Genomic DNA, 15,725 nt, shown 5'->3' with positions numbered 1-15,725 from the left:
GCAAAGAGTTGAACTCCAACTCAGGTCTTTCTGCTAAAATTCACTACCTATTCTCTCCACTTTGCTGCCTTGTGTTTGGTTGAATAAAGACTTCCAAAATCATTAAATTCGTTGATCAACACCCATAACTCTATCTTTGAAGTTTTCAGTTAATAGTCAAAGGATCTATTTTCTAAAAATTATGGATCATTTAAAAGAAGATTGTATTCATGTACTTCTCTTTGTGAACATCATAGAAATATAAATAATGGTGCATAAGAATATGTGTGTACACACTTATACATACACATGTATAAGTATGAACAATAATGTTCTATAAATTCCTTGGCTTTATCTTAATTATTACTAAAATTCTATTGTAATAATTACTTACATTTCAGATTGTACTACTGAATTACGAGTAAGTTGTAGATAAGGGTATGTGTTGTGTTCTTTCTAATACCCTAGCAATCAACACAATGTAAATCACACCAGGGGTGTTCAATAAAAAAATACATAAAAAAAATTAAAAATCCAATATGAGTTATAAAAACAGTTGCAAAATACATTTTATGTTGTATAAGTTTTTTTATAGGAAGAAAAAAAGGTTATTTATATTTTTTTAACGTTCTCCATAAATATCCTTAGAGTAATGGCTCTCAAACATTTTGGTTTTAATAGCCATTTATACTCTTTAACATTACGAAGGACCTCAAAGAGCTTTTGTTCATATGGATTACAGGCCTGCATATTTTCTGTATCATAAATTAAAACTGAGAATTTAAAACCTTTATTTATGAATTTAAAATAAACTCATTTGATGTTAAATAATTATATTTTAATAAAAATAACTAATTTAAAAATAAAATACTTATGAGATGGGTGGTGTTGTTTTACATTATTGCAAATCCAGTTAATCTTGAGCTAAATGGAATACGGCTAAATTCTCACATCTGCTCTGTGTCCAGCCTGTTCTGATGGCACACACACGGAATGTCCGAAGAACTCTACTGCATACTCACAAGAAAATGAGGGTGCAAAAGTCAAATGCTATCTTACCATTTATTATGAAAATACTTTGACTTTGTGGACCCCCTGAAATAATCTTGGAAACCATGAGGGTCTCCTGCTCCAACTTTAGGAAACGCACAAGAGAAACAATTTTAAAAAACCGCACACTTTCTATTCCTGTCTTCTGTTCTGAAATTATTTTTGATTCTAAAAAATGAAAATAATTTTTTTTCTTTTTTTGAGAGGTATACTTGTTTCATATAATTGTTATAAAATATTTTAATACTACGTCCTGTTAGGATGGTTTATTTCAATTTTTTAAAAAAGATTTTATTTATTTATTTGAGAGCAAGAGAGAGAGCACGAGTGGGGGAGGGGCAGAGAGGGAGAAACAGGCTCCCCGCTGAGTAGGAAGTCTACAATGCCAGTGATGCAAGGCTCCATCCCAGGACCCTGGGATCATGAGCAGAGTGGAAGGCAGACACTTAACCAACTGAGCCACCCAGGCGCCCCCTAGAATGGATTATTAAATTATCATAAAAGATACAGTTTTTCTACTTTCAATGGGTTTATATAACCAAAATGAAAATACACTAATGACCATTTGGACCTCCTATTTGGGAGGGCAGATAGACTACATTTTATTCTGCACCCCCTCCTTGCTTACATCCTCATCATGTTTACAAAGGCATTTAAATTTTTGGTTAGATAGCTTTTTCACTATTGAGGAAGCTACAGGCCACACTGCTCATTTTCTCTATGAAAAACAAATAGGAGCTTAATTTTTTTTATTATGGAAAATGTCATACAACTAGAAAAGTAATGCAAGCCTGTAATAAAACCCAGTGTGGTCAACCTTCCAGTGCCAACCATTATCAAATCATGGTTTTTTTTCTTCACCATTTTCCACACAACAAATTTTGAAAGAAATCCCAGACAAAATATTGTTTCATTTGTAAACATTTGAGGATGTATCTCTAAAAAAATCTATCTGTAATTTCTATTAAAAACATTAACATCAAAATGGTAATCACAGCCAAAAAACAACGGTAAATCCTTAATGCCACCAAATGTTCAGTTAAGCAAAGAAAGGCTTTTGGTTGAGTGGCAAACAACAGAGAGATCAGCTAGGAGCACAAACGCTGTGTGCCAGGGTTTGCTTGCCATTACCTTAGACCTTCTAGACACTGTTTGCCAAAGGAGTCCTTTCTCGCTCTAGCTTTGTATATACGTGTATTTAAATCCCTTTGAGGTCCTGAAGACTTATTTGAAAACAACAGGAATTGTTTCACAACATTTAATTCACTATGAGATCATGCTACCCAAGAACATATGGAAAATATATTCAGAAGTAATCAATGCAGGGGAATGTAATGGGGAAAATATTTTTATATTAGGTAAATATTAAAAGAAAAACGGGCAAGCGGAGAGATGATACAGTACACTGCTAGTAAACATACTGTTCAAAACAATAATTCTTGTTTCTCATTTCATAAAATCTATATAGAGGAAAATGAATTTAGTTTTCAGGCTAGAATATTCGTAATGAGGTATCAATAGCTCTTATTTCTGTCTTTCCTATGTCTAAAAACTTTTTTCCTAATTCTAATACAAGAAAACAAATTAAAATAATGAGTTGCAAAAGACAAGTAAGAAGGTTGAGGGGATGACTAACACAGTATAAAAGCAATAATACAGCAAGATAGATACATTGTAGAGTGTTTTGATGATTTAGTAAGATTTCTGTTGTTCGCACTAAAAAAAAATTAGGTATTGCTGGAAAGTACTATGTTGTTTTGTTTTATGAGCTGGAGGGAACTGAAACCATTTGTAGAAGTAATTATTCCATAGAGCTAGTTATTCCATCATAATTATTCCAATCCATAGAGCCCATGGCTTTTAGGATTCACCCCTGGAATTTTCATCATTGCTTAAAATACAGTGTGCATGCAATAAAACTATGAAAGTTTAAATTATCTGTCTCTGGTAGGAGAAAAATTACCCAATCTTAAAAGGAAAACAACATTAGACTCCTAATCGATTCATTCTCTATGAAAATAAAGAGAGGAAAATTGCTTAAAGCAAAACCTGTTCCACATCTTCATGCTCCATGGTCTAAAATGTGCAAGGAACAGGAGCAAGTAAACTGAAAAAAAAAAATCTATTTTTGTCCTTTGTTCTATCAGTCCTTGAAGGGGGAAAAAAAAACAATCCTCCAGCACATATACCACGTTAGACAGATCATCTATACATATGTTCATATATATACATAAAACATACATTTATGAATATTTTCTGTGAATGTACAGTGTCTATAAACACAAGGAATATACTTGAATGAGAATACAGGTACTATTCATATTTCAAAAAGTCATTAACTTTGACAGAATTTATATTTTGCCCTGAAGATCTAAGCAAAAAATTTAAACTTATAATACAGAAATTCCATTATCTTTCAAAAGTATCAAGGTCATGAAACACAAAGATTGCAAAACTATCAGATTGGAGACAAAGGAGGGATGACAACTAAATGCAACATCAGATCCAGATTGGATCCCGGATCAGGAAAAAAAAAAAAAAGAATTTAGTGGGGAAACTAAAACTCTAGATAAGGCTTATAGATGTGCGTGTGTTTTAAAGATTTTATTTTTAAGTAATCTCTACGCCTAACGTGGGGCTTGAACTGACAACCCCGAGATCAAGAGTTGCATGTCCTACTGACTGAGCCAGCCAGGCACCTCAAGGCTTGTAGATGTTTTAATAGTACTATATTAATTAATGTGAACTTCCTGGGTTTGATCATCTTTATCAGATAGATGTTAACATTAGGGAAACCGAGTAAAGGATGGGCAGAAGAACTGACCGTACTATTTCCTAGGAGCCCAGAATTTTCTAGGAATCTAAAATTTTTTCAAAATGAAAAGCTTTAGAAATCTGTCATACGCTTTGGTTCACATAAGAACACAAGTAAACAAACAAAAACTCAACATAATTGATAATGTTCAAATTGACATGGTTTAGGGGGACACATTCCTTGGAAGAATCAGAGATACCTACTTCCTTTGTGAGAATGTTTTATTGTTCTAAAACCGGTGGCCATATTGCTCAGAGCAATAATTATGGAGTATTATAATACCATGTATGTTTTAAAAATGCAATTAAGGAAAAAATGATCTAAATGTGTACCACTTAGTAATTTGTCATATTAATGACCATGCCCTTATAATCTTTTATGTTCAAATGTATAGACTGCTTATTTTTTTAAATTCTTCAATACACAACTTTTGACATAAACAGCATTTTCTAAAATTTGGTAAGTCATCTAAACAGAAATACAAATACGTATCCCAATCTGATATTAAAATAAAAAGTAGATTATTTGATTTCCTTTACCTGAAACTGTGTGATCCTTAGAGTCTCTGGTTATTTTTATCCTTGCATGAGGAAAGATGTAGTGCACAGTCTTCCCGTTCATCTGTATGATCTAAGATATACATATGATAAGGCGAACAATCAATGTTTAAAGACACTTAAAACACAATACACAGATTTAGACTTTTTTTAAGTGCATTGATTCAATCAATAAAAAAATATTACCAGATTCTCAAATGATCACAATTTAAGCACCTTAACTATATAATATTATTGGTTTCTGAGTTCATCGTGATCTTCACATTTATAACCAATTACTCTTGCAAACTGATTTTCTGTGTTTGGGAAATTGATAGACATACTTAACAGGTTCAAAGGATGTCTGTTCCTACAGTATACATAGACAGTGGTAGACAATGTATGTGACAACGTGTTGAGTCTCTAATTTTGCTCTGGGCAACCTAGAAACGTAAAGGTATTTTTAATTTTCAGCAATTAAGTGGTACTAGAGGAGAAAAGGCAGAAAAAAATCCTCATATTACACAGCTTTGTCACTCTAATAGGACTGTTTTATATTTGTGTTGCTTTGATTTTATTGTGGGGTTGTGCTTTTGCAGTGCATATCTACTAGAAGTTTCAATGTACACTGGTTGCTGAGGCTAGTTCTACATAAATAAAGCCTTTGCTCATTCTAATTCTTTCTGAGGCCTTCCTTTTATTCAAAGCTGTGTTACTGATGGAGTTCTCATTTACTGTTGACATTCCTTCGGGTAGAAGCATCAACCCTTAAAGCTATGGTTGCAAGCCTATGATTCCAATTCTCATTATTGAGACTTGAATATGAGAATACTAGAGATTGCATTATCTCTATTTCCCCCTGGCAAAATGAGACTTCTGAAACAAAAGAAATTAGTGAATGCAAACTTGTGTTTTGTATTTTATGGTACTTTACTTTTAAATGAGATTTGTGAGATAATAGATGATAAAAATATTGAAATATTTTGTCATATCTGTATTAAGAGGATTTTATTAGTATGAAATGTCCTATCACTTTAGAAAAATTAGACTAAAATTACAAACAAAATAAAGTTTAGTAAAGAGGCATGCAATATTACCTATTTCAGAATATGTTTAAGAAGTGTGTGAGCACTAAACCAAAATATTAAAAAGAAGTTAGAACCCAAGAGATGTTGATTTGTGATTCCCTGAATACTCTTGTGGTTTTAATGTGTAAATCCACCTGTAAGACTGTTAGAATTCTATATTAAAAGTAAAATATGTATTGAAAAATGCAAGCTCCAATTATAGCCTGTAGCTTTTCTTCTCTTCAGGAAAGAATAAGCTTAATCAGGTTTCTGATGAACAGAAAACACTCCCCAAACAACAGCAGAATCCTGCTGAGTCCAGGGATTTTATCTGAATTCTTCAGAGTAGAACTAAAATGTTGTTTGCAAGATTATGAATAAATTATGGTCAGTAATCAGTTTGTCTACATAATTTGTACCACTACAATTTTGCAAGCCACCGAAAACCTTATTTATTTATATTCATGGCAAGAAGAGTGTATACATTTTCCCTTGATTCTCCCTGTCTTGTTTCCCCTGTGTCAGTATCTGTCTACCTCTGTCTCCTTTCTTCTTCCCTCTCAATTTCTCTCCTCTGCCTTTCTTACTTTCCCTCCCTTCTTCATCTTTTCTCCTTCTATTTCCCGTCTTCCTCTTTTATTCCTTCCTCCCTTAATCTGCATTTAAAGATCTTAATTTTTTTTTAATGAAAATTAAACCATGTTCATTGAAAATACCAGAACTATTCGATATAATTGAACTTTGCTTTGGTACTATAGATAACTAATAAAATTGGTACTATTTCATTTTAAATATCTTTAATTTCATTTTTTATTTGATAACAATCTTAAAAAGTCACTTTTTTCCACTTGGTCAAAAGTAAAGTAAGAAAATGCATTTTCATTATGCTATTCTTTCCAATTCCGTAGACTAGGGAGAAGGTGATGTAAACTCAAGTGCATTTGTTGCACAGTCTAGGAGAGTCGTAAAATTTTCCAAATTTTTCAGCAGAGTTTTATCAGCTAGCCATTATCACCTTCTAACTTGTACCTATGATCATGTTAGTAGAAGGGATGTTAGCATCTTCGTTTCCATACAATGTCACTTTCAGAACATCTCCTGGCACCTCATGTAACTTCAGAGACTGTCTATAGCTAGCATCAAGAACTAAGGAGGGCACGTATTGCATGGTGCACTGGGTGTTATATGCAACTAATGAATGAATCATCGAACTTTACTTCAAAAGCCAGGGATGTACTGTATGGTGACTAACATAATATAATAAAAAATATTATTATAAAAAAAAGAACTCAATAAATCAAAAACATAAAACTGCTATAATTATGATCAAAGTGACCAAAAATCTGTAGAAAGCAGTGGTATCTGTCTTCCATATATGAACTAGTTGGATCTTAGATTTTTTTTTCTAAGCATTGCAGGTGAATGTTCAAAGAGTTCTCCAGCAGAGGGGGTTTCAGGGTAGGTGTTACTTCTGCCAAATAAGAGTATGAGTGAGGGCAGGACAGATGTCAAGTGGTGTCCAACCTTTCCCCCAGCATCTGGTCTTGGTTATCATTGTCTTTTGGTGATTCTGTACTGAAAGAGCTATCAACTTTATGCCTCCCAGCCAAAGGATTCTTCTTCTTTATCTACAAATATTTTCATGAATAATTGAGCCTTCATACTTATGAAATAATAACACTGTGTTAACCTACCTTTTACTCATATGGACATTCATCCTTTTCCCTCTCCTAAACACTACACATGCTAGATGCAGGGAAGAGGATCCTTCTTGTGTTCCAAGTACTGTGCTAAGCACTGTATAGAACTGCAGAGGATGGAGTAGGGAGCCCCTGCCCTCTAGGAGCTCATAGACTGTGACATAATGCATGCAATACTGTTGGGAGCACAAAGGAAGAATACTTGCCCCGATGTGTGGGGAGGTGGTGGTGGTAGTGTGAGAGAAGGCTTCTTGTAAGATGGGGCATGCACATGGAGACCTAAGTGATGAGTAGAGTAGCTGAGATGAGAGGAGGAAGAGTGTTCAGGGAAAGGGAACAAGACATCCAAAGGCCCAGAATATAGAGGAAGAATGGCTCTCTCAGAGGATTTTAATGTCCCTCAATATTGCAGCTGCATGAAGACTGCAGAAGGCATGAGCATTAATGCAGAACATGGAGGCATTCGGTACTAATTAAGAAGTGTTGACCTTTATAATTACCCTGTGAGGGCTATCAGTCCTATTTATAGATGAAGTGAATAAAGCAAATCAGTATTTGTTTCCTTTCAAATATGTATACACATTATAATATATATTCAAATGTTTATATTCAAATAATATGATTTTGAGTCTAATAAAAATTCAGAAAAAATTTTCTATGTTTCTCATGTACTTTTATATGTTATTTCTAAAGCAGATAAGTTCATGTTTGAATTAATCAGTTTGGTTTTATTACTTTTGCCTCCAGGGCTTTTTATGAGTATAAATTCTTGTTATGCATAAGTTTCCAAATAAAAGCATCGGGTTTATTAGTACCAAGAGCTAGATATTACCTTTTTATGATTAGAGATGAAACAAGTGAATAAAACGAAAATGCCATTTTGCTATTCTCTCTAGACCAAAATACAGTTATGATGAGTTAATGACAAAAACAGTATCTGAAGACAAATATTAATGCAAAAAAATACCATGAATTTTGAGCTTTATGTAAATGTAATCAAAACGTATGTCATCTTCTTTGTAGCTTGTTTAGAAAAAACTAATGAAAAACAAAGAAATTATTGTCACAAAGTTAGCATATTTGTCATTTTTTTGAAGGAGGTTGAGGATTACCACCTGGAAGGGGCACACAGTGGTTTCTGAGGTAGGCATGTTCCCTTTCTTGGTCCGTGTGCTGGTTTTATGGCCGTTCACTTTATAACTAGTTTCTACTTCTGCATATTTGCAGTTTTGGTAACTGCATGTGTAGTTTTTTGTCTGTATGTTAGATATCAGAATAAAAAATGTAAAAACCTTTTAAATGTAAAAAATTACTTTTAATAAGAAATTACACATTACTTTATTACATGTACGTATAAATAATTCTAAGAAGGATCCTTACATTTTATACTTTATAAAAAAATAGCAGGAAATTCATGAAATGATTCTGAAATATATTCTGCTCAATTTTGGCATTATATTGGTCTATATTTTGTTTAAATATGATGTATTATATCCTCAGTGGGTTAAATCATAAACCTGCAGATGTTAGCAACAGAAAATTAGAATCAAAAAGTGCCATTAAGGTTATTAATGTTTCATCTACATACAATAGAATTCTAGAATATATTTTTTGAGGTGGACACAGATTATGTAAAAATGTATTCTTCAAGAATACTGGTTGAATAAATTAGTTGGACAAGACTATTCTAAATATCCATGGAAATGGCAATGTCAGAAAATAATTGAATAGGAGTTATTTTCCAGCTCTCCAGTTTATATATTTCATCTTATTAAGATTTCTTTAAAGGATTTGTGCTTTCATTGACTTAATGTAGGTTTGTGGAAAATAATAAACTTCAAAGAAACAAATGAGACAGGTAAGATATAAAAAGTAAGTCAATATAGAGAGATTCTTACAGTAAAATATATTCAAAGAAGCTATTTTCAGCTGACAGATTTATTATTCTAGTAACTATAGATAAAAAGAGGTAAATTTATATTTTATAAACATGTTCAGAATGATCTTATTAATTTTCCTTGCTCGTCAGGCTGATCTAATTGGTGAGACTGAACTATAGCTATAAATACAATTTTAATAATAACAAGGTAATCTAAGATAAGTCTAATTCAATTGTCTGATACATTTAAATGAAGTACAAAGAAATGGAAGTATATGGACATGTATATAGAGGTAAACACAGCCCTAAACCAAAATTTTTTTAAAAAATGTATTTAATTATTTATTTATTTTCTTCGTAAGTGTATTTCTTAATCTCCATCACCTATTTGACCCATCCCGCCCATGTTTACCAGAGGGGAGATGGGTGGGGGATGAGGATAAACTACAAAGTTTTTAAAGATATCAAAGACTAAAAAGAATATAACATAAAGAAAAGAATTCCAAAATTTCTAGAAAATATGATAGCACATATAAACCAATACAGAACAACATTTTGAGATAAAGAAATTCTTTTTTAAAGATTATTTATTTATTTGAGAGAGAGAGAGAGAGAGAGAGAAGAGACAGAGCAGGAGGAGGGACAGAGGGAGAAGGAGAATCCTGAAGCAGACTCCTCACTGAGCACGGAGTCTGATGCGGGGCTCCATCCCAGGCCCCTGAGATCAAGACCTGAGCCAAAATCAAAAGTTGGCCCCTTAATTGACTGAGCCACCCAGGTGCTCCTGAGATTAAGAAATTCTATTTAACAGCTAGAAATTTGTCCATGAAAAGTGAAACTGCTTTGGAAATAAAATTTGATTACAGGTACTATCTTTTCAATGGTACGTATGTGTGATGAAAAGTCATCTCTTTCATACTTGAATGTGACAAACATTGAAGTAAATTACAGTTAAGTTCATATGGTTTACCTATGTTGTTCAAAACTGAGTTGTCTTCTGTATCAGAGAATCACTGATCAGACAGGAATTAACGTATATGAAATAACTCAACTGTCTCTTCTAAGGGTATTTTAATGATTATGGATACACAACCTGCAAATATCTGCTCTCTTAAGGCAACTGAGGCCACAGGGCTAACCAGAGGAATCTCCCTCAATTTATCCAACTGTTGATCTCCTATGTGTCTCTCAAAATTCACTCAAGCATCACCTGATTTGTTCTAAGGTGAATACGACCATGAATTTTGTTATCACATTTATCTAACTGTGAAATTTATCTCTAAGTTTTAGTTTCACCTATAAATAGATATTAATTGGGGCACCTGGGTGGCTCAGTCAGTTGAGCATCTGACTCCTGATTTTGGCTCAGGTCGTGCTCTCAGGGTTGTGAGACTGAGCCCTGCATGAGGCTCTGTGATCAGCTGGGAGTCTGCTTGAGATTCTCTCTCTCCCTCTGCCCCCCCATCCACCACTACCACCTCCCCTGGTCACACATGCATGTGAGTGTTCTCTCACTAAAATAAATAAATCTTAAGAAAACATAAAATAAATAGATATTAATTAATAGTATCCAGTTTGAGTTTTTCTGATGATAAAATCCAAAGATAAACATGAGACAAACATGTCCATATAATAGACTCTAAAATATAAATTCCCTTCTTTCCCAAAATGAAGCCTTCCTTGTCCCCAGCTGACTTGGTTTGGTCACCTCCTTATTTGCTATTTCTTAACACCTGAACACACTGTTATTGAAAAGCACTGAAATTACCTGTATCTATTTCACCCAATATTGTGTAAGGTCTTTAGGAGCTACAGGTATTGTCCTTGTATAGCAGCGTTGAGTATATTGTACAAACTTAACTATCTTTTGGGGGAATGAATCACTTAAACTGCCCAGTAGAAGCACTACCGCTATGCTGCAATGTTGATAGCCAGGGATTATTAAATAAGGTACTCAGTATTTTAAGTTACTGAAAAAAATGTTTATGAACTTGATTGACAAAAGTCCCATGTATTTTAGGATAACTGAGACCATTCTAGGATGACTGACTGATTGACTGATTGACGGACTCACTGATTTTTTTGGCCGTGGGGGATAAATCTGAAAGAGATTTCTCAATATAGCACTTACTTGCTCTTGATGTTGACTAACTGGTCTAGAGTGGACCAATCTTTCTGGCAGTTTGCGATCCAGACCATGTCCATTTTCCAAACGAGACTCCCTGGGTTTGTCAAACCAATCTGTTTCTTCACGACGTAGATGATAGGCTTTGGAGACCAAGGAAATATCAAACATTGCAGCCACAACTAATACAGATGATAGAGGACAGCAGATGTTCTGAAGTACCAACATGCTCCAGGCTTGTTAACCATTCATGCATTTCAAATACAACTACCAAGAGGATGAGAAAAATCATTTCCAATACTATGAGAAAAATTTTGTACCATGGAATAACTTAGAAAAAAATAATGTACACACCTATTCAACCTCTCAGAGCAAAATAAAACAAAATTAAATTTTAAGTGAGAAGAAATTTAGATAGTGACTGAATAAATGAACAAGTGAATATTCCTCAGAAGTCCTTCTTTGAACCTCAACCCTTGAGTTCCTGCCTCCTCATCTCTTCTCACTACCTACACCCACCATTAAAATCTAAGGAAAATGTCGTCCTTCAGTACGGAAGATTCTGTCACTTTCCCACTTTCATATCAATCACTACTAATGTGGCTGCTGGCTTTGAACATCAAGTGAGTATTTTTGAAAACAAGACAACTCTATAACATTCGATAAATAAATGAAAACATTTATTTCTAAGAGGATCCCAAGTATTATTGCAAGGAACATGTGTGCCATACTCACCTGGTAGCCTACTATTAAAAATATATTGAGAATATTTTGTTAAAAATTAAATAATTATTTTCCATGTGGCCACGGATTTAGAAATAAGATTGAAGAGCTCGCTGACTGCTTTAAATACTTATAATGTGACAAAACTTGACATCTTAAAATACTTTTTTGAAAATGCAACCATATTTAAGTACATAATTATTTTAAATTATTCATCCCATTCAGTTCTTACTACTTCTGAAGTTTTTTAAAACTACTATTTAGTGACAAAAAAAAATCCCATTTTACCTACTATGCAGAATTTGACCTTACTATGTAAAGTTTTATTCTTTGCAAAAGGATCTCTAAATTGTGAAAAGGATCTCTGGAAATACACAGTTGCTTTCTAAATGGCAGATGGAGCAGCCCTTCTCAAATTTTCATACTGAAAGATTTGTTGATGGTGCTATCAACTTAGGCTTTCTTGAAATTCTAGCATCTACAATGCCATTCTTTTGATTCTCCTAATTCATCAAAGTTTTCTTTTTCTGTCTATGCCCTTGATTGACTTCTCTTCCAAAACTTCCCAACACATTTTTCCCCAAGCAATTTTCATTGTATCTTTGCTGGTAGGACTGGTAAACCCATAGCATATAAACCACTACTCACCTCCATAATTCCTGTGATCTTGGTCCTGTGGTCACCTCCTGTGATTAACCACAGCATTTCCCCCAATAAATATGATGATTGATGATGTGTCATAATTTAGTCATTCTTCAGTTTGAGGAAATGCAATGTTACATACCTGGTTTGTGGCTGTGTGTGCACTTATCTGATCTCTAATAGGAGATTCTAAACTGCTTGAGGATAAGACTCAGGTCTTCTTTTTTTCCCCCTTCCTCAACACTAAAAACAATGCCTTGCAAATGCCATAACAATCAATAAGTGTTTGGGAGATGAATGAAACAGAAAAATTAATCATCGACTAGCGAAAGAACTAATACCCTAATTATGATACACATTGAAAATAAATATTAATTTGTCCCTTGAACTTCATTAATATTTATACAATCTTGACTCGATCTCCTTGATAATATATTATGGTTTTTCATACTTTTAATTTGACACTAAAAAACTATAATTATGACAAAATATTTATGTAATAGAAATTTGATAAGTAAATACTAAACAAATCTATAGTGTAATCATTGTCACTTAAAAACTTAATAGACTATCCCCAACCAGAGTAATACTATCTTATTTTACTTCTTACATATTCTTATTATTTACTTCTCATGAAAAAAATAATCTATATTGATTTTAATAAATGCATATCTTGGATAATGTAGTACATGATTTCACTTGAATACATAACTTTGCTAATTGCATTTGAATCACAATCCTTTAAATCATGTTTTCTTGGCAATGTCTATACAAATAAAGCAGAATCTCAACCCAATCCAAATTTTGTCAATTTGTTTCTGATTACATACTTTAATTGTCTATTATTTCTTACAATAACTCAATATGTAACTAAGTTAGGCTGTTAGGAAAATAATATGATATTTTCTGGAAATCATAAATGTAAAATAAAAGTAAGCTATTTTCAGGTCTAGCATTATTCAAAGTTATAAGAATAGTTCAATTCTATTCAGTATCAAATATTGGTTGAAAAAATTTTTTAAAAGAGACTATATTGATGCTTTTTTTTTCTTTTGGCTTGAAGTATACTTTGAAATGTTTTCAACAAAATATTTGTGTTTGTAGAAATAAATATAACTTGACTGTTTTTAGCTTAGCTTTCCTCCAAATCTGCTCCCAAAAAAGGGCTTCCTGCTCCGTACTTAACCAACATGCATGCACATCAAATTGTGAACTTCAAGCTGATGGCCATAAATACTAAGTGATGTAAATTATGCTTATCTAGACTTTACCTAAAGTGAGCTATTTCAAAATTAACTAAAGTCATATAGAACACATCTGAAAAATGTTCTTAGAGTCTATAAATTAGAATTTAATCGAATTCAGAGAAAGCACACAACAATTTGAAGGCAATTACATTTCCTTTTGTCTACTCAATACTAAACAGCCTGTTGGAATGTTATACTTCTCAACGTGATCTTATCATTGAATTACAGAGATATATTTGGTAAAAATTTATTTAAAAATTCTTAGTATTTCATGAGTTCACAAATTAGTTATGTAATTAGGAAAAATATTTTCTACTTTTTCCCTTAATTACCCAAGGAATCCAAGATTTCAAAAGAAAAGCAGGCCATTGCTATACCAGAAGAAAAGTAATATTTTTACATGATTTAAAAACAAACAAAAAAAAGTAACATCTTGAAACACAACATTTAAAGATAATCACTACAATTCACACACATAATATTACATATGTAATTCAATTTGTTATGTTTGTCATTTGTCTAATTCTATATCTGTATGTTCTTCATGGCTAAATTTCTTGTCTGGTTAATTTTTAAATATGTTTTAGTTTAATTGTGTAATTTCATCTAAATTTCGCTTTAATTATTTTTTGATATCATCTTCATACATTTCATAATTTTGTATGCTGCATGATGTCTCATCATCTACTTTATGAAAACAATGTTTTTCATACATTCCTTGATGATTAGAAGTTTACACCATTCAAACATATAAATGAGAAATAAAACATTTGGTTACTTTTATATGATTGTATGTAAATAAATACCACATTCTGGAATATCTAGAAAAATCTAAATGTCTGGCACCATGTTGACAAAATATCCATGATGAATAAACAAATTTGTCAAATTCTCTCAAATATATGCTTCATGCACACACACACAGCCTTAGGTGTTTAGTTATGCTATAAACCTATTAAAGTTTTTGTTTTATCTTGTTATTTTACCAATATGATTATTGAAGAATTTTTATTCCTCTGCAGCAATTGTTTTATATGTATAAAATGTGTGTAAAATGTGGATTGTGAAAAAAACTAAAGAAAAAAACTGTTTCCACATATCATAACTCTTATTTAACTAGAGAGATTCAAACTGACTAAATAAAAAAATATACAAACAGTGTTTTATTAATTGAATAATTATCAATAAAAATGGTCAACCCAATAGCCTGTAGAGAAGAAAATAAATCAGAAAGGAACCAGTCTTGGGATTTCACTAAGAAGAGGAATCTTTCCACTTTCAGATCCAGCAACTCATTTTAATCCTATTCAAATCTAGATTTGAACTTCTAAAATCATATTAGTGTCTAGATATAGAAGTAGAAGGAAAATTCTTTTCATGAAAACATATTTTCCTGTGAATCCTCAGAGAAAATGTCAGATTTAAAAGGGGGGTGTTCATGTTAGTTTAGTGCTCTGCAGTCTTCAAAGGCATGAAGTAATAATATTTTTATTCAATGAGAAATATTTTATTTCCAGGACTCAAACCACACCTACATCAAATGTAAACCATAGAGGGAGAGAAAAAAGAGGACAAAAGTCATGAGTCCTGCTGGCATGGAAAGGACTCTATATAACCCTTTAACTCTCCTCCCTTGTCTTTACAATTATATTTAGAGTAGATAATTTTCTACAGTCCTATCATTCTATATGATTAAACAACAACAAAATTATCATAAGCCAGTGTTCAGTTAAGGTATATACTTGCCTTAAATCATTTATTAAAAAAAACAATTAGCAAAACAATTTAGGGCAAAAAAATGGGATGATGCAAAAAGCAAAGCCAAGGAAAAACCAAAATAGGTACACCAACCAGGAGGGCTTCAGCTTGCTAAACTTACAAAAGTAGTGAGCACATTTTTGATTCTAAATCTAAAGAATGTTTTCTGTGTACTGGTATAATTATTTTTTGTCAATATCATAT

The 15,725-nt window shown here is 32.5% G+C and overlaps 1 protein-coding gene across 7 annotated transcripts in view; it reads right to left on the bottom strand.

The window, feature by feature from the left end:
- PCLO (piccolo presynaptic cytomatrix protein) overlaps window positions 1-15,725 on the bottom strand; it is a 373,917-nt gene that overhangs the window by 123,764 nt on the left and 234,428 nt on the right. For all 7 annotated transcript variants that reach the window (XM_087861125.1, XM_087861131.1, XM_045793368.2 and 4 more), the window contains exons 8-9: window positions 11,158-11,294; window positions 4,384-4,474 (exon numbers count right to left, since the gene is read on the bottom strand). In XM_087861125.1, the coding sequence (XP_087717251.1) occupies window positions 4,384-4,474; window positions 11,158-11,294 (228 nt within the window). The remainder of the gene's footprint in view (window positions 1-4,383; window positions 4,475-11,157; window positions 11,295-15,725) is intronic.

The sequence above is a fragment of the Ursus americanus genome, chromosome 3 (assembly GCF_024610735.1).
Source record: "Ursus americanus isolate L20-20 chromosome 3, mUrsAme1.1.p, whole genome shotgun sequence".
Taxonomy (NCBI): domain Eukaryota; kingdom Metazoa; phylum Chordata; class Mammalia; order Carnivora; family Ursidae; genus Ursus; species Ursus americanus.
Note: the sequence above shows the minus strand (reverse complement) of the source record. Positions and strands in the feature narration are given on the sequence as shown.